Source organism: Amyelois transitella, chromosome 18, assembly GCF_032362555.1.
Source record: "Amyelois transitella isolate CPQ chromosome 18, ilAmyTran1.1, whole genome shotgun sequence".
Classification (NCBI taxonomy): domain Eukaryota; kingdom Metazoa; phylum Arthropoda; class Insecta; order Lepidoptera; family Pyralidae; genus Amyelois; species Amyelois transitella.
Window position 1 is genome coordinate 3,526,704 of NC_083521.1, and position 24,488 is coordinate 3,551,191.

Sequence of the window (24,488 nt, forward strand, 5' to 3'; positions counted from 1 at the left end):
GGGTATCTTCAATCGCTGGCGGCACAGGGTAAGGGAGCAAACCAGCGCTTTGGAAAGAGTAAAAGTAGAAAATTTGCAAGATATGGATGTAGGTAAGAAGTATATTAATAGACTGAAGGATGAATTTGAAGATTTAGAGGAAATGAGCGATATTGAAGATGGATGGAAGGAATTTAAAGAAAGAATTGTGAAAGTAGCTGTTGAAGTGTGTGGTGTAAGTAGAAGAAGGAAAGGAAAAAATCACAAAAATGCGTGGATGAGTAAAGATGTGCAAGAACTTGTGCGATTAAAGAAGAAAGCATGGCTGGATTTGTTAGCAGCAAAAGCTAACTTAAGAATGCAAGAGGTTATAGATGAAGATGTGAATGAAGCACGTAAGGAATATAAGAAAATGAAAGATTTGGTTAAGAAAGCTGTGATTAGAAAGAAAGAAGAGTATAAAGAGGATTTTGATAAAAGGCTATCAGAAGACTTTCAGTCAAATCTGAAAGTATTCTGGAAATCCGTAAGGTCAGCCCGAGGAAATACTATAACCAGAGAGCTGACTAGGATCAGATGCCAGGATGGTAGCGTTGTGAAAGGAGAAGAATGTGTACTAAAGATATGGAAGGACTATTTTGAAAGTTTATTTGAAAAAAAGGAAGGAAATAAGAAAGATTTCTGCTATAGCGAAGAAAAAGAGAATGAGATGGAAGGCGAAATTGAAATGTTCGAAATTGTGGAAGCACTTAAGAGTATGAAAGCGGGAAAGGCTGCTGGGTGTGATAGAGTGTCGGTCGAGATGCTTAAAGCAGGAAAAGGCGTAGTAGCTAGTCAGTTGTACTGCCTTTTCAATTTGTGTTGGAGAAGCGGCCGAGTACCAAAAGATTGGTGTAAGGCTGTTATCGTGCCACTTTACAAAGGAAAAGGGTCACAGCTGGACTGCAAAAATTATCGTGGTATAAGCCTGCTTAGCGTCGTCGGCAAATTGTATGCTAAGGTATTGATTAATAGAGTCAGGAATGAAACTGATGACAAAATATGGGATGCTCAAGCGGGATTTCGAAAGGGAATGGGATGTACTGATCAGGTCTTTTCCTTGCGGTGCATAGCCGAAAAGTTTTTGGCCAAGAGTCAAAAAGTCTATTGCACATTCGTAGATCTGGAAAAGGCCTATGACAGAGTTGAGAGGAATGAATTGTGGTCAGCACTTTCTATGCATGGGGTGAGCAGTCTCTTAATACGAGCACTGAAATCCTTATATGAGGATTCGAGTGCTTGTGTCAGGATAAACGGAGCGCACACTGAGTGGTTTAAGATTGAGAAAGGCGTTAGGCAAGGATGTGTTGCGTCACCGTGGCTGTTCAACCTATTTATGGATAGCTGTTTGACAGATTTGAAAGAGTCTAAAAGTGGATTAAGGATGAATGAGTTACTCGTCAAATGTCTGCTCTATGCCGACGATCAGGTTATACTGGCGTCATCAGCGGAGGAGTTACAGGAGATGGTAAACTGTATGCATGAAGCTTTAAAAGAGAAAGGAATGAAAGTGAACGTAAGTAAAACTAAAACACTGGTTTTTGAAATGGAGAAAGAAATGACAGCATGTAATATTTTGATTGGAGGAGAAAAAGTGGAGCAAGTGAAAGAGTTTGTATATCTAGGATCAAAGTTTACATCAGATGGCAAGTATGATAGTGATATTGAAAGGAGAGTGAACGTGGGGAACATGGTGAATGGAGCTTTGCATGCCTTTATGAGCAGTCAGAAACTATCCAAAAAGGCTCGACTGGCTGTGCACAGGAGCGTGTTGGTCCCGACATTAATGTATGGGAGTGAAAGTTGGGTATGGCAAAAGAAGCATGAAAGCAGAATAAATGCAGTGGAAATGAGAGCGTTAAGGAGTATGATGGGTGTGAAATTGAGTGACAGGATAAGGAACAGCGTGATAAGGGAATGTTGTGATGTGAAAGAAGATGTAGTTACAGGAATAGAAAAGGGTATGTTAAGATGGTTCGGTCATGTGGAGAGGATGAATGAAAGCAGGTTGACTAAGCAGATATACAAGGAGAGTGTGGAGGGAAAGGTCGGAGTGGGAAGACCTAGACGAACGTATCTTGATCAAATTAAGGACGTCCTGGTAAAGGGTCAGGTCAAAAGTACCCGAAACCGCCGAGCTTGTATGAAGAGAGTTATGAATGTGGACGAAGCGAAAGAAGTATGCAGAGATCGTGGCAAGTGGAAAGAGGTAGTCTCTGCCTACCCCTCCGGGAAAGAGGCGTGATTTTATGTATGTATGTATGTATGTATATACTATAGGTGATCGTCTTACACATTGTGTGACAATATGTGACATTGAATTGTCAGCAAACAATCGTAAGTATATTAAAATCTTGACATTCATGTGCGTTCCCATGTTTTGTGATTAAATTCCCACGTATCCGATTGCAGAAAAAACCCACACATGAGGTCGTACGTGTCCCACCACAATCAGTAATGAGTTTCTGATTATTTACTATTGTCCATATGTTCAAGGCGATATATGCCTAGTGCGGTCAGCGTCCGGCGAACAAAGGACCAGCAAGATGGCGTCGAGATATCGTGGCGTATAGTTGAAAAAAAAAAGTAAAAAAAACACACCAGAAACGGCCGGTCGTTTAGACTGGAAATGTTCTGAAGACGACCCAATTTGGAGGATCCCAAAGGCGTCAAATTGCGTCGTTTAAGAAAGAATTCGTCCCGAGGGAGAGACTGTTTACGCTTTGTATTTACACAATTTAATATTAATTAGCTCCTTTGTTGAATACGGTTGTAAGTGGTAAGACTTAAAAAATATAAAGGTCTGTCTTGTCTTCAATTATAGAATTTGCCCTTTTGACAAGGTCGACATCAAGGCTTGTCGTCGCTGTCATAGATTTTACAATAACGAATACCTAGTTAGTTACTTTGTACAGTTTAATGGGTATGAATATTAAAATTTCAATAATAAAAGAGAAAAATAATATAGCAAGCCTGTGGGTATAACAGTGCAAGCTGATAAAAAGATGAAGTCGAAACATCAAACAAGCAAGTTTACTTTTCAGTGTTAATAAATAATACAGCATAGGAGATGTGTTGGTAACTGGAGCTGCAAGGAGGTCAAATGCATCGCTAACGGTCTTGGTATAATGTACTACGTGACATGAATTCATGAGTAAACACGTTATTACTCTAGTGCCAAAAAGAAGGTGTTTTCACGGTTGAGAACGTTCCAGTTTTGTTTACTCCGAATCGATTCAATGCCACTGTTTCGTAAACTCATACAAGTATGCAGAGTTGTAAGTAATAACACAATATATAACACCGTTTTTCTTTTAAATTTTTAAATATTTAATAATTTTTCCTGAAATACTCCTTTAGATTCTATTGTTACTAATATTTCAGTCATGATCATGATAAGAAGAAAGTGCTGTTTTACAGCACACAGATACATGTACTTATTACTAACGAGGACCCTCTGCAGCGATTCTCTTCGCATACCCTGATACCAGCTCTATAAAATTGGCGGAATTTGAGGAAATTTTCAACTTCCGATACGAGGGGTAAAGAGCGCTTATTTTCAATAAGAAACACGTACAGATTGTAACGAATCGGAAAGGAAATTCGTATCGGAAACACCAGTTATTCATTGTCAGTGAATTTTCATTTACAAAATTGTTTTATAAGTGAAAACGTCGAAACCCAAAAGTTTTTGGCAAGTGGCAAGTGTCGGAAAGAAAAACATATTAAAAATACGGAGTAAGATTTATTTTAAGTTTGATTTTCTCTACATGTTTAATTGAATAAGTATTTAGCCAAAAACAATTCTTATGCTGACAAATCCTAAAAATCAAAATAACTAAGAATAATATGGAGTCCAAAATATTGGCGATATCAATCTCAATCTAGTCTAGACACAAAATAATAACCCGAAGTTTGCGTCTCAAACAGAACTCCAGGGTCCGATGAACCGTCGCGACGCAATGCCCACCCTGTAACCCCCCACCCATCCCGGGGGACTAAACCAAATGCGAATCAAATGAGAGATATTCCTACAAACCAAACCTATTAAAATTTTACGATGTGATCAAAACTGAAGATCTGAGAATAAATTGAGTTTTATATCAAATCCCCCTGTCGCTTTAAAACTCTCAATTTTCAAAAGTGCATATAAAAGAGAAATAAATGATCACCTTGCATACTGTAAGTAAATTGTGACGTGCCTGATTCTGGGACCAAAGTTACTGAAATATTTGGAAAACTTTAAGTCAAACTCATTAACAAAGAAAACGTTTATTGAGTTCCAACTAAATGCATTAATTCTCAAGCCCGAATTAAAAATGTTTTTTATTTAACTTACAATATTAAATGAAAAATTTACAAACGCCTCTAAGCAAAAATGAAGTTTTCGTTTAAAGTAATAAACTTTTGATAAAAAAGGGTTCACTTAGTTCAACTACAACACAGACAAAAACTTTTCTTTAAGAACAAACTAACAATAGTCTACTACCTAAAATTAATTAGATGAAACTTCATTGTATTTAAGTTTAAGAAAGTTTCTTGAAACAGCAAACGAATAATCACAAACAAATGAAACAATGAAACCTAAAGTTCTCTCGGCAAAATATTTAGATAATCGGAAAAGTTTTGATCTATCACGAAGCCAATGGAAGATAGTCTACTGTTCAAATTTTCTAGTTAAACAATATACATATAGAATAGAATAGAATAGATTTATTTTCAAAATTGGATACAAGGTATCACTTATTGACGTCACATAACTTAAATCTAATTATAACTACTACCGCTTCCAAAGCGCATGTGTGAGAAGAAGCGGCGGAACAAACTACACTGCAGGGAACACATATCAATGCATGTTATCTCCTTATAAATATTATCTCCAGAGAGATAAGGATGTAACCGGGATTTACATCAAGAGAAAGAAGAAGAATCAATAAATGCATACATAAAATCACTTTCCCGAAAGTAGGCAAAGTCTCTATACTTCTACACTATTTGATTTTGCGTGCAACACTTTAGGCCTCAACTTGGTTACCACCAGGCAGATTGAGGCAAACGCACTCAAATCTATTATATAAAAAATACTCCGAGACCTTTAATGTTTTTAATTAAATAGAGGTTTTTTTTTTACATTTTCTAGGATTCATCATTCATACATCTATACAACATACTTTCAGCAGCATGGTACAGATTTTCATGGAGTAACTTTCACCAGTAAATGCGGATTACTCGTTGGAAGCGAGCCAGTACTGCACTAACGCCAGATTAAATCATGTTGTAAAGCAAAATTTCATTAACGCTATGTTGATCATGTTTATACTTAGTTGCCAAACTGGCTTTAAACTGATCAAGAACGATTATAATAATTATTCAGATTTCTGAGAAAAGCACAGTGACTGACAAAACTCTACACACAGTGACTGACTAATTATAAAGAAATCTATATGAACGTTCATCACATATTTGTGTTCTTTTTCATACAGCAGTTAGAACAAAACTTAAAATAAACAAATTTAATGACAAACTGCGTTTTCACTTAAATCTAATATAACTATATACGTATATTTTTAAGTCAAGAACTACAATTACTAACATTTGCGATAACAGACTTACATTTTACGTGACATAGTTTGTAGTGAGGCTGGACGAGAACCAGTTTAGTTGCTCGTGATCTTGTTCGAATTGAAGGTTGCTGAACGCTCGCATAAGATAAGCTAGCGAAAGTTAGTCCACTTTCGTTTTCTATCTATTATTGTTAACCAAACATAATAATTGAAAGGGCTTGTGAACTGACACGCCACACTTTGAAACTTTACGAAAAATTTACGCAGCAGAAGGTGTCTGGATTAAGGTTACATGAAATCAATGATATTGCTGATGTGTTTTCATTGTTGTCTGATGGCGAAAAAAAAGTGCTAGCTGCATATTTACGTATAGATTGTAAAAGTCAATCAAGAAAAAGGCTAATAAAATTGGGATTCTTTCTTTTTCTTCTTTCTTCTAAAATGGTATGGTAATAAATGTGGTATATAATGGTAGTTCCAAATTGAGTTCCAAATATAAATCTGGAACTCAATTCTACCATTTGGCTATTAAACGTGGTCTTCCAGTGTTTTGGAACCTGTTGGCCCTATCTACCTCGTAAGGGATAAAATCGTGAAAATACGTATATATGAAATCCATGATCGATATCTGATCGATGCCACTATCGAATCGACATCAGCAGATCATGACATGTCTTATCGATTGCGGTGGGTGTTGCGCGCTTGTCGGCCCGGCGACGGCCTTGGCCCGACCACGCTGTCTACCCCCGGCCCTCTGACGTCACCCCCCACCCTCGCTGACATGTGGACCAGGTCATCTGTGACGTCATGCTGCAACCGCAAACGCATGGAAGCATCTTGAGTGCCATTATAACTTGAGAGACGTTAGGGCGCTTGAATGTTGTTTCTTCAAAGTAAACATTAGATATATCATTTATGTTTTTAGAATATCGTGTCAGTTATTCCATTGTTGACGTCAATCACAGAAATATCAAATACTAGACATAGTAGTAACACATAACATGTGTTTAGTCTAGTAGCCAATTTTTTTTTATGACATAGGTAAACTAATAAATAAAGGGACGGAGAAGAGAAAAATAATATTATATTATCAATATGAGAAACGAGACCCACTACTTACTTGTTTTGGTAAATCGACACATAATGAAATATGACACCATATGACTCACATAAATTCTAATAAAATATCGAATCATCTAATGACAGAGCAAAATTACGTCACATAGGAATAAAATGATCATAAACGGAATAAAAGTTACAATGTCATTGTTGATTACGACGTGCAGAGCAGTCTCTAAAATGCTTTTAGCTGATGTTGAAGGCTGATAAGAGAAGAAATGTATAGCATCTCTAACACGCTTTCGCACGCAGGGGTTCTATTTCCGGAAGCACGTCAAATCTTTGGGTTGTATTGTACTCACCCCACGCATTATTGATCAGGACCAAGGACTGAGGACTGTATAAAATTCAGATTATTACCTGTTGCGAAGAGCCGCCATATCATCCCTTGACACTGACACTTCGTATTCCTTGAATTAGCTCCAAAATATTTTTTCTACAATCGTAAGTCTACGGAAAACTATAATCATCGCTTAATCTCATAATACTCCTGGTCTTAGTCGGATGAGACCTCACCACTCTGGCAAAGAATTTAAGTCACAATTTTGCACGAACCAGCTCCCGTTTTGGATCATGGTTCGACTTTCGTTTGATTTTAAACAGACAATGCAATTGTTGGTGGTCAGCACTATGGTGGAGCGTGCAACTGGGAATTCACAAAGATCAGAGAGAGAGCAATTCTTTGATGAGAGAAAGAGTCAACGGAACATATGAAAAATCTTGATAAAACAATCCTTGCAAGTGGCTTAATTCAAAACCTTGAGGAGTTCCAACGTTGGCAATTCTGCCGTCAACCGGAACACACGAATCAAATGCATATTGCAAAATGAATGCCACAACACAATACGTATCGTCGGTCGCCGCTCGCACTGCAAAACATGGTGTATTTCAATGGAAGTATAATGTAATCCATACATATAACAAAATAGTAACTGATCAATTTCTTCGATTGAAAGATATCTGCAAATTATCGATATGATCCCCATAACACCAATTTGAAGCCTAAAATGTAATTTGCTGAATTTCTGTCTCTCTCTCTCTCTCTCTCTCACGCACACACATCTTAGCGTGTTCCTAGTTGCATCTTCCGTCACAATGCATCGGGAAGTGGTGTCCGCCTTAATTTCCGTCTATTTGATCTCTTATCACTCGAAAATCATTGCTCCGATTTGAATGCGATTATCTCAGATGTGTTCGGCTTGGTCCAAATTAAAAAAAACTGGTACACTGTCAGCTTTTTTGGTCAACTTTTACGGTAAACGAATACGCAGACTAAAGCTAGTTCTCTGTATTAAGGCTGCCGTCAAAAGCCCCGTTTTTTTTGATTTCTGAAAATGTACCAGACACCAATCAAAATAAGCACGTACTTGGATCAGAAACGTTACCCATGACATTAGAACCAGTTCTAGTCTAACATCTGCTTTCACGTTATATTCGGAAAGTCGAGATTCGAGATCTAGCTTGACTTCGTTCGCGGCTAAATTCTCATTAAAATTATTGAGTGTTTCAGAAAAGTCCCTTAAAATAGATGTTATCGTACTTTATAGTATACATATTAAGCCTTGTTTATCATGAGGCACTTACTTCACATAAATAGTGCTATTGTAAGCCATTCTTCGGTCACTCACCGACTTAAGATAATAGAACAAAGGGGAATAGTAATGGTAGATAACGGTATAATGACATAGAGTACACCTACGGCATGTTGAAAATTAAATGCTTGGACTCAATAATAGATACTCGCTCAATAGAATCTCTTTAATTCAAATAATGAGCATATTTACAGGTCAGTAGGTCGATTCAACGCTGGCGAATGCGGGGGCGGCCATTCATCAAATGTATGCAAATGGCATCCTTCTTGGCCCGTTTAACTGAAATCTTTTTATGAAAGTCAAAATGTTTTACAATTCTGCACCAATTGAAGTTGCCGCACTGCTGAACAATGGATTAGACGCTTTATATGCTATTCTGATAAGAATTAGGTAAATAAAACGTTATTAAAATGTGCCGTGTTAGTGTTCGGCATTTTAGAATACATCCATATCTTCCCATGGATGTCGTAAAGGCGACTAAGGAAATGCTTATAAACTTGGGAATTCTTATTGTTGGCGAAGGGCTTACAACTTGTCACTATTTCAATTCCATCAGTTAACCATACAGCTAACCGTGACGAGACGGGACTCTGACGTGACTATATGTATGTAAAAACTAATAATTTTGTTGTTGGATGACTTAAAATGGGTCCGGCACTAGACGAATAAGTTTATGACAACTTTTGTTATATTTTGATACGCCGAATTCAACTTAAAACTGTGATCTTAAGTTAAAACTGTTTAAAACGAAATCATTACCCCTGAGGAGGTGACTACTAAGTTTTACTTGCTCTCAACTTATAAAGAAAACATTATCGTGTAAATACCGGCCTAGATATTATAGGTCAATAACCTCGAGTTAATATGTTAAATTGTTTTCGATTCAAGACATGTAAATTAAAAAAAAAAACAACTGCGCATTTACAGTTGTCACAAAAAAAATATAATAACAAAGCTTTTTTCCCATATCAATCACAAACAAAAACAATGACAGTTGATTTTCAGTCGATAGTAAATAATTTACTTTTGGTGAGATAGTGTACGACGTAGATTTTATAGTGCGCATAAAGATAAGTTACACAAAGTGATTTATCAAGAAAACATCACAATGACCGATAAAAATATGAAAGTAACATGACATGTAACGTATTAAAAAACTCTTAATTTTTTCTAAAGAAAAATGTATTAAATACTTTTATCGGTAAATTGCCCGCGACTTCGCCCGGGTGGAAACCGTATCATAACGAAACACTTAATCCCGCGGGAACTCTAGAATAAAAAGTAGCCTATATGTTATTCTGGGTCTTCAACTGCCTACAAACCAAATTTTATCGTAATCGGTTCAGTAGTTTTTGCGTCAAAGAGTAACAAACATCCATACTGACATACTCACAAACTTTCGCATTTATAATATTAGTAGGATGAGTATTAAAATGCTGATTGACTGAATATAAATAAACCACATTTGTCAAAATATCATCTAGAATTCAGATAAAATCAAAACTATTATTAACTAGAGGCCGCCCGCGACTTCGTCCGCATGGAAACCCTATCAATCCCGCGGGAACTCTGGGATAAAAAGTAGCCTATGTGTTATTCTGGGTCTTCAGCTACCTACATACCAAATTTCATGGTAATCGGTTCAGTAGTTTTTGCGTGAAAGAGTAACAAACATCCATACATCCATACAAACTTTCGCCTTTATAATAGTAGTAGGATAAGATCGTATTTCCAACATAGCTTCAAGAATGTATAGACATGAGAGAATTTGAGAGCTCGTTAATTCGTTTCAGTTCCGTATTTCCCAAAAAAACAATGATGGTGCAAAGAAACGGGCACGGTAGCTTCCGTCGTATGTAAATTTAACGTGTCATTAGCACAAATAAATATTTATTTGTGTAATTATTCACGGTGGTACTGTTGAAAGAGTTGAACTTGTGGTTGTGGTAACAATAGAACGGCCCCGACTATATAGGCAAATACACATTGGTCGAAGTGAATGTCATGCGGCTTCACACAGATTCTAGTTTATATAATACTACCCGTAGACCGCAACTTCGTTCACCGTAAACGTCCACTGACAATCTTTCGTCCTCTCTTTGAACCCCTTCTTTCCCGTGTAAATTACAGTGTAAACTGCATCAAAAAACATTCAAATCAAGAAAAGTGATAAAGGCTGAGGAGAAATTTGTTTTGTACTAAGTAGTGATGGACCCACGCGTGCGGCAGCACAGAATATGTATATAAATAGCACTAGCTTCAAACATACAAGAAAACATTCACACTGGCCTAGCTGATATCAGCTCGGCCAATGTGCCAGCTGCCTTAAAAGGATGTACAGTCAAAAGCATATCGAGTTACCCAAATTCACCGCAAACTCGCTTCTATTAACACGTTATAGAGTTCCATGGACGTTAACTTGAAGTGTGGTTGACGGTACTAGTGAGGAGCGTCGACCGCAGCGGCAACGAACTTCACCGCCCCATAGGAATTGAACCACGTATTCATTAAGGAACAATGTCCTGTAACTTGACACGCGAATGGGGGACAAAAGTGGAGAACCTGATATGTTCTGTCGACCGCTTGTACGGATTGCGGTAACGGTACTGACGAAATAATGTTTCCCTCAGAGTACTACGTCTTGTGCTATTATATATCCATGATAGGTACTACTAGTGTAAGTGCTCTACATAGTTATTATTTACGCGGACAAAGGCAGGCTCCTCTGTGGAGAGGTTAGGAGGCAACCTAGGATAACGGCAGAAGAATTATGAGAATGGACATAGTTTGACATGGACAAAGGTAGCAATTATAGATATACTCGTAAACCTTCCTCAGAAAACTCTCTTTCCAACATTTCAAACAGGAACAAAATCCGTCCACAACTTTACGTCCACAATTAGGACGTCTTGTATTATATATTCCGTGACAGTACCTATAGTTATTAATTACATGGACAGAGGCAGGCTCTTCAGTGGAGAGGTCAGGAGACAACCTAGAATTAACGGCAGGAGGATAATAAGTACGAACATAATAAGATATAGGTACATAAATAAAAAAGAACGAAATCCACTGATGAAAATCCTATCTTGAGTAGTGAAATGTGAGCTACCAAGAGCTCAATGAAGATGTTTCAGGCAAAAGTACATAACATACTAGTCACAGAAAAATTTGTCCCAGACTAGTACATTCTTAACACAAATAAAACGGAAGTTTTATGAAACAAAAATAAAATGCCGGAAGAGTATTTAACTTCCCACAGCGTAATTTCGACCTCATTTGATATTCATCGTAAATCATGTCGTCGGTGCGTCCCACGTGTTTCCGAATTCGGTGCAACAACCCATGACACACATTGCGCAGTGTAGGAAAATAATCGGAGGTGTTTATTTGCTTGTAACTTTAGATAAACGAGATCTTGTCGTTGTCGACATTATTGGATACATCATCTAGTTCCCATGGATGTAGTAAAAGACGAGTAATAGGCACATACATCTAGTGCAAGCCTCAATGCAGGTCTACGGTAGCGAAGATAAAACATTAAGTATTGTCACCTGGTTCTCTTCCCGTGCAGATTGTAAAAGTCGAGGAAAAGGCTAATAATCTCGATTATTTTAGGCGATGGGTAAGCAACCTATACCTCAATTCATTAAACCATATTACTAAACGTGGCCTTCAGTTTTTCGAGACTTACCCTGTCTACTCCGTAAAGGATAAAAACGTGATATATCTTTAGATTAGGGTCGTTGTCACGATCGTCAATGTGCAGTGTAGGGACCGGGACCAACGCATTGTCTCACTCCGGGGGGCACTAACCCATGTGGTGATTAGATACCGCGTCAGGATACCCGGCGACGCGTAAACAAACCGCCTTGTATGGAACCTCGCCTCAACAATGGAATTAAGTACTTAAAATCTTCGTACGAAAGTTTATAATCAAACTATTACTCGAGTCTTTGAGTGTACACAGAAAAATAAACATCTCAATTGTGCTTGCAAATTTATAATCTGCAAAATTCGATAGTTACCCTAATTATATTGTGTTTTTAGTGGGAACATGAATTTTGAAATACCTCATTTTTTCTCAGATATCCAACGTATACATGTATGTAAGTATAGAACGTGTTATTAAAGAAAATTATTTCGACATCGCCTTTCAGATGTTTCCATTAACCAACACACGTGCGTTCCTGGCACAAAACCAAAGATTTTCTGCAAAAATAAAATTGTGTTCAAATATTTGGTGATTTTTACGTAAATAAAAGCTATTTACGATTTGATCTGACGCTTTTGGAACATCAGATGAATGGTATCACGGTAAAGCAAGATATTGTGAATAAAATACAGAGAACATTGTAGAAATTAATATATACATACATTTTATCACTTCTACATCCCTTGCGGGGTAGGCAGAGCAGTCTTGAGTCTGAAAGGCCACGTTAAGCTGTACGGCCTAACGATAGAATTGAGATTCAAAGGTTGCTAACCTGTCGCCTACAAAAGAATCAAGTTTATTAGCGTTTAGAATTATTATTAATAAGAAGAAAGTTTATTAGCGTTTCCCTTATTCGCTTTTTCACGACATCCATGGGAAAAATATAGAGTGATTATTTTCTTATGTGCCAGGAACCACACGGCACTAGAAGATATTTAAGTATTTCCGTTTTTATTTTTTAATAATAGGTACTATTTTAGCGAGTAAAAGATATCTATGAACAGCCTTTATTCAGTTACTTTGTAATTCAAACAGGAGCCGTCTGTCGCCTGATAAGCATCCCCCATGGCCTCTGCTTTGGTACAATTTCGAAACTGAGATAAACGTGTACAAAGTATACGTGCGAGTGTATACTCATGAGAAGATGTTGACCTATATGTCAACCAACCAACTTTCTATCTGCTGCTCAATGAAAGATTTGAAAAAATAGTGACAGGTTGCCATAGCCGAAAGAGATTGAATGGTCCTTTTTATTAGTGCCGGGAACCACACGGCACTATACCCTTTTGCGTATAATTCTACAAGCATTATGCGAACGTCGTGTTTCACATTTCGCTGGCGACTTGTCATACTTCTTTGGAAAAACCACGCATCCATCAACATACCAATGGAGGACAACTATTATAATAAATCCTGTTCTGATCGAGCATTTTGTCACGTACACAACTCTTGTTTTCAAAACATATCTCATTTTAAATGACGCCGCCTAAGATCTAGATCATCATTCGAGTAAGATAGTATAGTTAAGTACCTAATATTAGCTAACGATAATTCGTGATGAACTCAAATCGATTCAGGCTAAGGTCAACTGCGCATGATTCTAATAGACGGCACTAAATGTCAAGAGTTCAAAGTATGAAGCTTATTGAAGTATTTCGATTTAATGGGTAAAATTGATTAAACTTCTGAATCTAAGTCACTGTACGTATAAGTGATCATAAAAAGATGACAGATTATCATCTCTAGTATTGATACAATGATAATTCAAAATGCTGATCAAATTGTGAACATCGAAGGATAGCCTTGTTCAAGATCTAGTTAGAAGGCTGACGGTTTGTTTGAACGCTATACTTCAAACTACCTAATAAGCATACAGATACAGCAAATTTTGATTTGGCGAAAGACTTGGAAAATCTCAATTAGCGGTTTAAGGTTTGTTATAATTAAAGAGATACAAATTTAAGAGTACGGTATATTCCCACCCCACTTGAACTACTTAAATAAAACAAGGTAAAACATTTAAAGATACAGTCAACCAAAACAAAACATCACAAGCTTCTTCAGTATGCTGGGCACTCTAAAAGGCCAATTGAAAATTCATGAAAAAACTATTTACCACTTGAGGTTGCTCACTCGAATAAAATCCCATAGCCTCGATGAGATATTATGTGATAAAACTAAGGGAACACCCTTGTACGTCGCCATAGTTGAACGACTGATGACTAATCACGTATGCATTTCATAGAGTAGTTTAAACACTCGAATGACGTGTTGAACAATGTTCGTTTGTGTTTGCGGAAACCTTCGTTGTTATAGTATTGCTTTTGTTTACAAACAATTCTAAGATCTTGATGCAAATCCTGTGATTCTTACCAAACAATCTGAGTCTTCCTGCTGTTGTTTTTGAAGTTTGTTCACAAGTAAAAGTGGTAAATCTAAATTTTCCATAATCGCATCGATTACAAGATGTGACTGAACTAATGTGTGTACTGAACCATGACTTCTGTAATAAGCTCTATTATTATCTCATAGGGATCCCGGTATCATGTTTGTAATCTAGCAGTCAGTTCCAAGATCAGCATATTACGAGTAGAATAGATATTACTAAAACAAATCCTATACATTTTAGTCGTTGCTTCTACGTATCATCATACAGCGCTGAACCTCATTAAAACAAGACATTCAAATACAAATAAAAGAAAGACTGACCTGAAACATATCTGTGTCCGGGTCTTCCGTGTACTCGACGATGACAGCCTGGTTGCGGTTAAGGGTGTACGAGATCGAGTGCTGGCTGGCGTCGAGGATGGCCTTGCTGCTGTGAGGTGTCTTAACCACGTAATGTTTAGAGCGACGGACGCCGTTGGCCACGGGCCGCCGGTACAGCACGAACTTGCTGCGCCTGCGACCGCGCTCGCCAGCGGGCAGTGATCCGTTGTATCTGTGGAATGATTGTTGTTTTAGATATGGTCTAGCTGTAGCTCGAGTAAAATGTTTGACTTCGGGATCTTGAATTAAATCTATTACAAGTTCCATAAAAATCAGTTCAGAAGCGGGCAAGCCGATAACAACAAAGTTTCATATTTATATTATTGGAATGAACTGTTAGGTGTTAATCATGTTACGTGTTGGAAATCATTGTAGTAAGACATTTAATATCCGCCTTATGCATTCTCACTGAAACAATGTTACACTAAGCTATCCACGTCTATGTCAAAAGTTTAAACAAAACCGCAGCAGATTTGCAAGATATTTATGTAAACATGACGATTGAATCAACTTGAATCGTGTTCCCCTCGGGTAGAACGGAGGAAATTGAGATGTATGTCTCGGGGAAAGATAATGTTTTGTCAGAAAACAAGACAGTTTGTTTTGTCAAAGACCGAGTTACATACGCTCTGGGTGGGTTGAAATAAATTGAAAACTAAAATAATATTTACTAACTATATGAACGAATATTCATTTCATAGTAATAAATATGTTATATAAATAGTCACTTCGCTACGATTCTTTCGCTAACTTAAAGAATATAAATTTATATAGGAATAAATAAATGTACTAAGACATAAATTTAACAGTCGTCGATGAGAAAGGTCCGTTTCCGTGAGAAACAGCAAACAATGAGCCAACGCGTAGCATTGATTTCACACCGATATTGACTTCGGAAGTCTAGCACGAGATGCCTGTCTCGCTGATAAAAGTGATTGTTTCTAGACATGGAATATACTAAAATCGTAATTACAACAAGAATTAATTAGCCAGAGTTATTACAAGGATATCTTTGTTGGTCATGGTAATTAATGCAATAAATTTAAGTGCAGAAACAACAAAATGCGAGTAATTCACAACGACAGACCATCGTAATTGTATTATGCGCAAGAAATCGGACAATGTTGACTAGCCTGGGAAGCTGAACAAGTGCAACCTTTGTTATAATGTTAGCAATTGTATAACTTCTCGTAACGTTATAGTCGCATGTGACATAATAACACCAGTCATTTTTTTAAACATCGAACCGAACCGTCACACGCGCCTTTGTCGTGATTCCATTATGGATTTTATACTGATGTAAATGACTGTCTGTTCCGCGTTGTGGACTGATTAGGAGAGAGACCATAAACAATATCAATGTGTTTACTTCTACACTAATTAGAATTACTTTAGCAGGCTCTTTATGGATAGGCAATTGGATTATTGACAACAAATATGTAAGTATACGTATAGACACGAAAACCCTCATATTGTGATGAATATTAATTTCCAATTCCAATTTGTAACTTTTAATTGCTTATTTTTCTTCAAACAACGTCAACTCTGCTCGACTTCTGACCTCATTAGTTCGCCGTCAGCTAATTTTACAAAATTAGAAGGCAATCACAGTTGACTGCTCAAGAAATCAATTAAAACCGACGGTTCGAGGTTCAAATACGATAACTGTCTCTTGAGAAATAGTGGGCGGCTCGGTAATAAAAGTGATAAATTGAGTGAAAGGACTATTGACTCGAAATACACACAGAGGGAGTAAGAAAAGGAAATACTTAGCAAATCAAACAATGCATTCAAATAATTCATAATATGATGCATTCCTGGTTCTAAAAACTTACAGAGCGAAATAGAAATCACACAGAGAATAAAATTTAACGTGTGCTTCAACACAAATTCGGATAAATAAATGAAAAAACCCTACCGGTTCTAAACAGCAAAAGTCATGAGCAAATAGGTCACAGTCCTAAAGGTAAGCTAGACGATGTTGAAGATTACGCTAGCCAGTTATCAATCCAGACAAAGCATTGAATATTGAAGGATTTTCTTATATAACAAGGTAGTTTTATTATAATGGTCTAGTAATTTGTTCAACGACAATAATATCAACGGTATCCATATCTCTATTCCTTTTGTAACATACGCACTTCAAAAACTAGTACATAAATTTATTTACACTCCAATTTCATTCCTTGTTCTGTCAACTGTTGCGGAATTGATTTTCTCTTCGTATAACATGGAGATCACATCGTATAGCTTGTTTATAAATATTTTTGCCTTTTATTAAACTCAGACGAATCGTGAGGTCACGGATAGAGTCAAAATATTGATAGATAAAAACTTTATTTGGATCAACTAGACGGATACACAAATAAGAAGTGACAATATTTTTTTTTTATAAAATCAGAAATTATTTTTGAAATTTATGATGATGAAAATAATAAAATTGTTACTACCGACAGAACTTTGCTATCAATGAAACTGATGACAAGAGATAGTTTTCATCTGAAGATAACAATTGATTAGGATAAAATTATAACAAAATTCTTCAGTTTGATATTTCATATTAATCACAGTGTACAAGGCGAGCGTAATTTATTTTAACGTGCCAATGGTCAATTCCCTCCTATAAAAGGACCCATGCCCTTCGGAGCCCCAATTCGAGGACAATTAACCGAGGTGAATATAAACAAACATTGTTTATTTTTGTTTCAGTATTGTTTAACTTCCCTTTTACATGAATAATGTTGACAAAAGGCTCAGTATTAACAAAGCATAGTATAAAAACTGAAAGAACTAGTTGTTGCTCATTGTATTATTATGGTGGATCTACTTTGTAATGTAAAATAGGTTAGGGTTCAAACTGGCAAAAGTGTCACGCTATGTATGTAAGAAATTTTTATCAAAATGGTTAGTGTCTATTAATGCTCTGGATCAACTAATGGCGATACTGTTCCTTATATAATACATTTTTAATAAGTAATACAAATTGTGCGTCGTAATTGAAAGATATTTCACAGAGTGTAACATCAGAAAATGCACATATCCCAATTAGTTGTCAGCCGCAGAAATCTTTACCAGAAATACATTTTGCAATTTACATTTTACTGCCAATCTTGCTGTAAAAGCTAGACACCAATGAGTGAATGTTAAAAGTTAGAGAAAGGAAAAGATATACTGCGCAACACCGTTTTAATATGGGACAAGTGATGTAAATCCTGTAATAAAGTTTGTGACTGTCCTACATTTAGTTATTTTGAAGACACCTGGCGGCGCTTCCTCGTCGCCCGTCTGTTACGTGGATTTAGTATATAACTACCTAACAAATATCTTGCGAAACACCGGTTATAAAATGACGATAAACCAACTAATAAAGTTGAGTCGTAATTCTTGACTTTTCTTTCATGTCTTTTCATGTTGAGAAATCAGGAAGGTGTCCATATAATTTAAGCACTTAAAACAATTAATCATTTGTTTTGTCTCTTTCTGTTGCATCTTCCTACAAACAGCTCTTTCGCAGTTGTTACAAATTATATATTGGGATTGGGATGTCAAGTCCTCCTTTTTAAACAATCCGAAAAGGTTAATATGAAAATCTGTTATATCAATTTAACAGTATTCTTAATAAGCAAAAATTTTTTTATTTGAAGGTTCTTTCTGTTAGTACGAATCATATAATTTTTTTCTTAGAAAATTAATATTAACAATAGCTCAAATTGCAGCCTTGACTTTCAAATACTAGTCACCTAACCTTACAAAATACAACAGATATAGGTGACAATAAACAAATAATTGAAAACGGTACAAGAATAGCATCCTATGGTCAGTGGCGCTGGAGATTGAGGCAAATTGTCCGTACGTGACTGCGTCGAGGAGAAGCTTGGTCATGACCTCGAAGGTCCGGACAATGCATTACCAGATTGAGCAAAGAATCGGACTAGCAATGTTATATATAATGACGGCGAATAAAACCTTGATCATAAACTTAGATTACTTACTACTAAACTATTTTATTTATTTAACTTTAATGAGTACACAATACAAATGTTTAGCACAATAGGCGGTGTTGAAATCATTATCTACAATTACCATTTTTTTTAGATTGATAACCAATGTGGCCTAGCGAAAAAAGTTAGTTAACTTTTAAATCAATTTTGGAGTTCGAAAACCACCTCTGTGGAATGAGGTGCTAGGTTCGAATCCCAGCACGAAGAAATATACGTAGACATTGATCTGCCTTCAGTTCGAATGTGTCTGTACAAAGGTGCATTTGTGGATAAAGAATAAATATGAACACTCCAGAAATTTCTAATACCTTTTTATGCTGAGAAATAAGAAAAAAACTCATAAGTCAAAAATAAACAGCTTTGTATAATTCCATAAAAGGTCCTTAAGACGGAAATTCCAAATTTAAGACGAGTACTGTTTAGATAAAACTCGACATTCCCGAAGAGGTATGCAATCGATAAGGGACCCGGGAAGTATGGCGACAATAGGCGAGACAGTGACGTCATTTTATGGCACATATCTCTTTGCAGTATAAGCTACTCTCTCACGTGGCTGGACCTACAAGATCTTTATTTGCCCGTTTTACATCGATTGGCATAGGAATAAATATTTATTCAGAAAAAATGCACAATCAGCTTAGTTCCCCAAAATCAAGGTTTCACACTCAGATGGGAGTCGAGATGGGACCCAATACTGGATCGTAGTTAGTTTTAGTCTGATCCCGGAAATCTATTCTATTCATACTTTACGTTTACCTTGCTTAAATTTGTTTATTAGATCTAGATGTTTATCTTTTTTTTTATCAATATAATCATAATACAATTTTCATTGGCACACATCAGACACTCGACGTTAACATCTCTTGCACCCACGCTGGGCAAACGAATAAATAAATAATCCCTTCACAGCGGCTCATTCAAAACACTTGAATTTTTAAATGCAGATTCAGGAATAAGTTCGACGTGTTGTCCGAACATGACGTCAATATTGTTCAATAACATTCAAATATTCGAGAAATAGAGTTAAAAATTCTGAGTTTCTTGTTCCCTTAGGAAATAGGTCACTTAAATGTAAATAAAGATAGTTGTAAATAAACAAAAAATAATATTTACTGCTCTAAAATTATATCACTAAAGAATTGTATCACGCATCTGATAATGCCATGTCAGTAGCATCATTTACCAGAGTCGAATCGCTAAGAGTCCTGTTTGCTTTCATATTCTCTATGACTTCCCAAAAATCCTGTGTTTAAATTCACCACTACCACACCACACTCCGTAATGAAACTTACGATTATGCCTTAGATTTATATAAGCCGAGGCTGTAGGTTGTCTGTCAGTCACTCTGAATCTGATTAAATTGGATTAAACATGGTAAATCGGTCTGATTACCGACGCCAGTGTCGTACATTTCCTAAGCTATGGTTACCTAGCAGGTCTGTAGACTAGACAATATACCTATAATGCTACGCCAGAGATGGCGCAGAGCATCACCATTTTACAGAGACGCCAATACGCAGCACCGCATGGGAAAGTACTGCCTTGCCTATGCGCCAATATTTGCCGACCTTGTACCCTCGCTGGTGACGGCTAAATTCCTAGACAATAGCCGTTTTTTATTGCTAGCAAGTCCTTTGAATGGCAATACGCCAAATGTTAGCAATCACCATTTAGTACTTGCATGATGCTATGTGCTTTTTACCAATTCTAGGTATGTTTGCATTGCACGATTTTATTATCTCTGCATAACAAACACTAGGTACGTAATAACATTTAACTTTAATACACTTAAGAAGATGCCATCTGATCAGGCTATCAGTAATACACACTGTGTTTTCAAAATAATGAATAACTTTTCTAAGTTTTATTTATCGACGATATTCTTTTTCCAGATAAAAACCTACAAAAGCTGTTTCAAAGAGTGAAACTCTGCTTGTAGCTGGTTGGATATCGCCTGGAATCGGTTAACACTATCACAATAAAGTGTTTACAATTTGGCACAAGGATCCCTCCTACATGCATCCTCTATCCTCTCACATCAAGACAATCACCCAATAAATTGTATATAAATTACAACTTTATTACAACGCTTCGTGTAAAACCTGTGGTCATAGGCGCACCTTGAGCTCCTTACAAGAGGACATTACTGGGACTACCGCGAAAAGAATGATCAAGCTATGTAAGTAAGTACTTACAAATGTTCACTCATACATTGTCGACTTATGTCGTTCGTACTCTGACACTTATCGTACCATTCATGGTCCTTATTTCACTTAAAGAGAGATTTACTTAATTATTACCATTTCAGCATGCATGAATGGGCAATGAGACTAAAGAAATATGCAAGGATCGTGCCAAGGGGAAAGTCTCAGTGGTAAGTAGTCTCTGCCTACCTCTCCGGTAAAGAGGCGTGATTTTAAACATATGTATTACAAAAGTCTTTAAGGCATACAGAGAACGTTGCCTTTTCGGTATTAGTGAGGCTGTTAGCTCTGTCTGCCCCGTAAAAGATAACGACGTGATTATATAAGTATGTATGTATGTACAAAAGTAACTCACAGCGCTATAATTTATAGTCAGGAGTTGAAAAAAATCCATCGGTTTACTCTGACTCGTGTGAACATTCAACCAGTTGCCGGTAAAATGTGAGGAACCGGTTGACAGCCGTGACCGTGACCATTTCATTTCTATTTTAATGTTTGCTAGGTCAAGGTGGGCGTTATTACCTTATTCCCCACTAAAATACACGTAACCTTCATATTGAAAAATGTACGGATCCATATAACATCTGTTTTTGGAATAACGATTTTCATTACGTCACAAGTCGCGAAGTTACTTTGTCAGTCTGTGTGATTTGTCGAGTTTATATTTATTAAGCTTAATTAGTATTAAGTAAAAATGACTGTCCTTACATAATTTTGCTTGATTGCGGACATGATAATATAAAGCTTTCGAGAAATTAAAGAATCAACCCTGTATTTTTTTAAAATAAAGATGATACTTTCAAAAATATTTGAAACTAGTAATTTGTGCCTGCCTTACAAGATCACATGCACGAATATTTGTGTAACTTACATAGACATTTTTCCCTCCAGGTTTCTAAATAGTTAAATATTCACGATACCAGGGGAAGACCCTAAAAATAGTTTGTAAAATTGTTCTCGTATGCTGAACAAACCTTCGTACGTAAACTAATGGACATCGATAAAAAAACACTTACATGGAATAAAATTGTATATGTAATTTAGGTTTGTCGGTCCAACATTTAAATAGTTAGCCATTCAGATCGATAGCTTCAGCGTACTTGAACTTAGAACTAGTCAGTGTCAGTTAAGGCTAAAATTTAAATACCATTTTAAGGTCTTATAATCATTTAAATTCCAAACTTCTTCCAATGCATTCACATATTTCTACTCTTTACTCTATTGGCAGAGTGGGATGTAGATAAACATTTGTCCTTACTTCCAATTCCAATTAGGGGCGAATAATTATTATTGTATGTATGTTTGTAACGCGATAACATTCGAACCGTTGGTCTGATTTTGATGAAAAATAAAATGTGTGTAGGATTTGTCAATAAAATTTATATTCATAGGGCATCGAAATCTATTAAGTAGAATTTGAGTTAAAATCTATCGTCTCTAAGGAATCATAGGGAGCCAGACCATACCAATAATAAAAATGAGAAAGCGTTTCGACGCATCATACAAAATTTTAATAAGCCTAGAAAATTATTATATAGGATATTATATATTTGTTTATGGGAGAAAGAAGACCAACGTCGGATAATACAGTAGACCAATGTTCTGAATTAAAATTTTTGTATCAATGAGGCTCTACTCTCGTGGATATAACATGAATCACAGAAACATTGAGTTACGACTATGAGTACTTACCCGAGTATGACGAGCTCGCCATATTTGACCAGTGGTTTGGGTTTCTGTTCGGAACCACTCTCGCCGGCCTCCTCAAGTATAGGTGAATCCGCACTGTCCGCAGCACTGCAAAAATAGAAAGATAAACATCATTACTTTTATGGTCAGAAATACTTATATTTTCACGAAAATCGTAATCTCAACCAGCGACTTAAGAGTACTTCTATTTTATTGTCTTTATCTCCACCGCAAGAAGTCCGCTGCTAGATATAGGCCATCTACAAAGATTCTGATTCTGACTAGTGGGTCTATTCACTGACGTATTCTCAAGGCATATGTTTGGATCATTGTCTTCCCTTTCTTACTCTATGTTTACTGTAACCGCAAATAAAAATCTCTTTTAATGGTTAGATAAGGAAAATGCCTTATCAACGTTCGTGAATAACGTAACTTATACCTATGCGCTCATTGTAATTTTTGTATACTTTGAACGAAGCGATTAGAAAAGTAAAGTAAGTCTTCGTTGTTGACAAAATTCGAGGAAAGTGACGAACAAATTAGAATTAAAAAGAAACCTTCACATTCTCGACTTGATATTTTATTATAGGGCGAACACTCGACCTTCAGCAGCAATTAATTCAGAAGGGGCTGAAATTGCCGACCGTGCAACAGGAGTCACGGGGCGCGAAATTAATATTGCGATCATCGCAATTTCGACACAAATATGATATCAACGAACGAACGTAGGATAAGTGGACGATACGATATATCCTTATAGATGCTAATACTTACAACCTTAATGAAAGAAGAATAATAAAATGAATCTATTAAAAATATTGCAGTTTATAAGTATTTTAAACCCATCAATTATGTAATTCATTTGTCTACTAACTTTGGGCTTGGCAGTTTACGACTCAGCGGAAACCCCCAATTTTTTTTAAGCTACACCTATATCAATTAGTTATTGCGTGCACGTGGAATTTCCACAAATGTTTGTCTCACAAAGTTCCACAACAGAATAAAGCAAATTTACTAACCTAAAATAATAGCAGGAGCATGGCGAATGTCTCAGTATACGATATTCCATTATTAAATACAAATTGATACATCATACAAAGACAATAATATAACGGGAAAATTAAATTAAAATAATAACACAGCCGGGCACTACATAACGATTAAACTTAATAGCGGGAAAACACGACTGAATCAGTCTTCGTGAAAATAACGATTGAAGTAAGTATATTAACATTAAAAATATTGTTTATTCCAATTGGTTATTCCCGGGAATACCTCAGATGTAAATACAGTTATCAGAAATATGAAATGAAAGTTAATATAAGCAATCATGTTCTGTCACATTATGTAATACAGCAATTTAAGAAAACTGACAAATTCGCAGTGTTTTATTTATTTGAATTTTGTATTTTGAATTCGTTTTATGTGTGGAGTTTGAAAACAATATAAACTCCTCTTACTTTGCTCTATAAATTTATTATCTATCTATAAATTGTATTCTCTTACTGCCCTGCACCAAATTCTCTTTCACGAAATGTTCTTGTGGTTTGCCTAGAAGAGATTTCATAATGCGATAAGGCCGCCTTTTATACATTACCTTAACATAAGTTTAGGACAAATTTATTGTTACAATTTTATGTGCAATGAAGGGTATTCGATCTATACCCTGTTTTCTTACAACTGGTTAACTAGCAAAAATCGAACGAAACTTCTTACAAAACCGCAGACCACCGCATCGTAATTTTGTCCGCTTTTCAATTGTTAAAACGAAATTAACTTCGTTTAATTAGCATCAGGTCCGACCAACCATGTCCAGC

At 36.3% G+C, this 24,488-nt stretch overlaps 1 protein-coding gene across 2 annotated transcripts in view; it reads right to left on the reverse strand.

Moving 5' to 3' along the window:
* LOC106136145 (protein pellino) overlaps window positions 1-24,488 on the reverse strand; it is a 65,364-nt gene that overhangs the window by 24,976 nt on the left and 15,900 nt on the right. For both annotated transcript variants that reach the window (XM_060949124.1, XM_060949125.1), the window contains exons 2-3: window positions 22,675-22,779; window positions 14,718-14,949 (exon numbers count right to left, since the gene is read on the reverse strand). In XM_060949124.1, coding sequence (XP_060805107.1) covers window positions 14,718-14,949; window positions 22,675-22,779 — 337 coding nt within the window. The remainder of the gene's footprint in view (window positions 1-14,717; window positions 14,950-22,674; window positions 22,780-24,488) is intronic.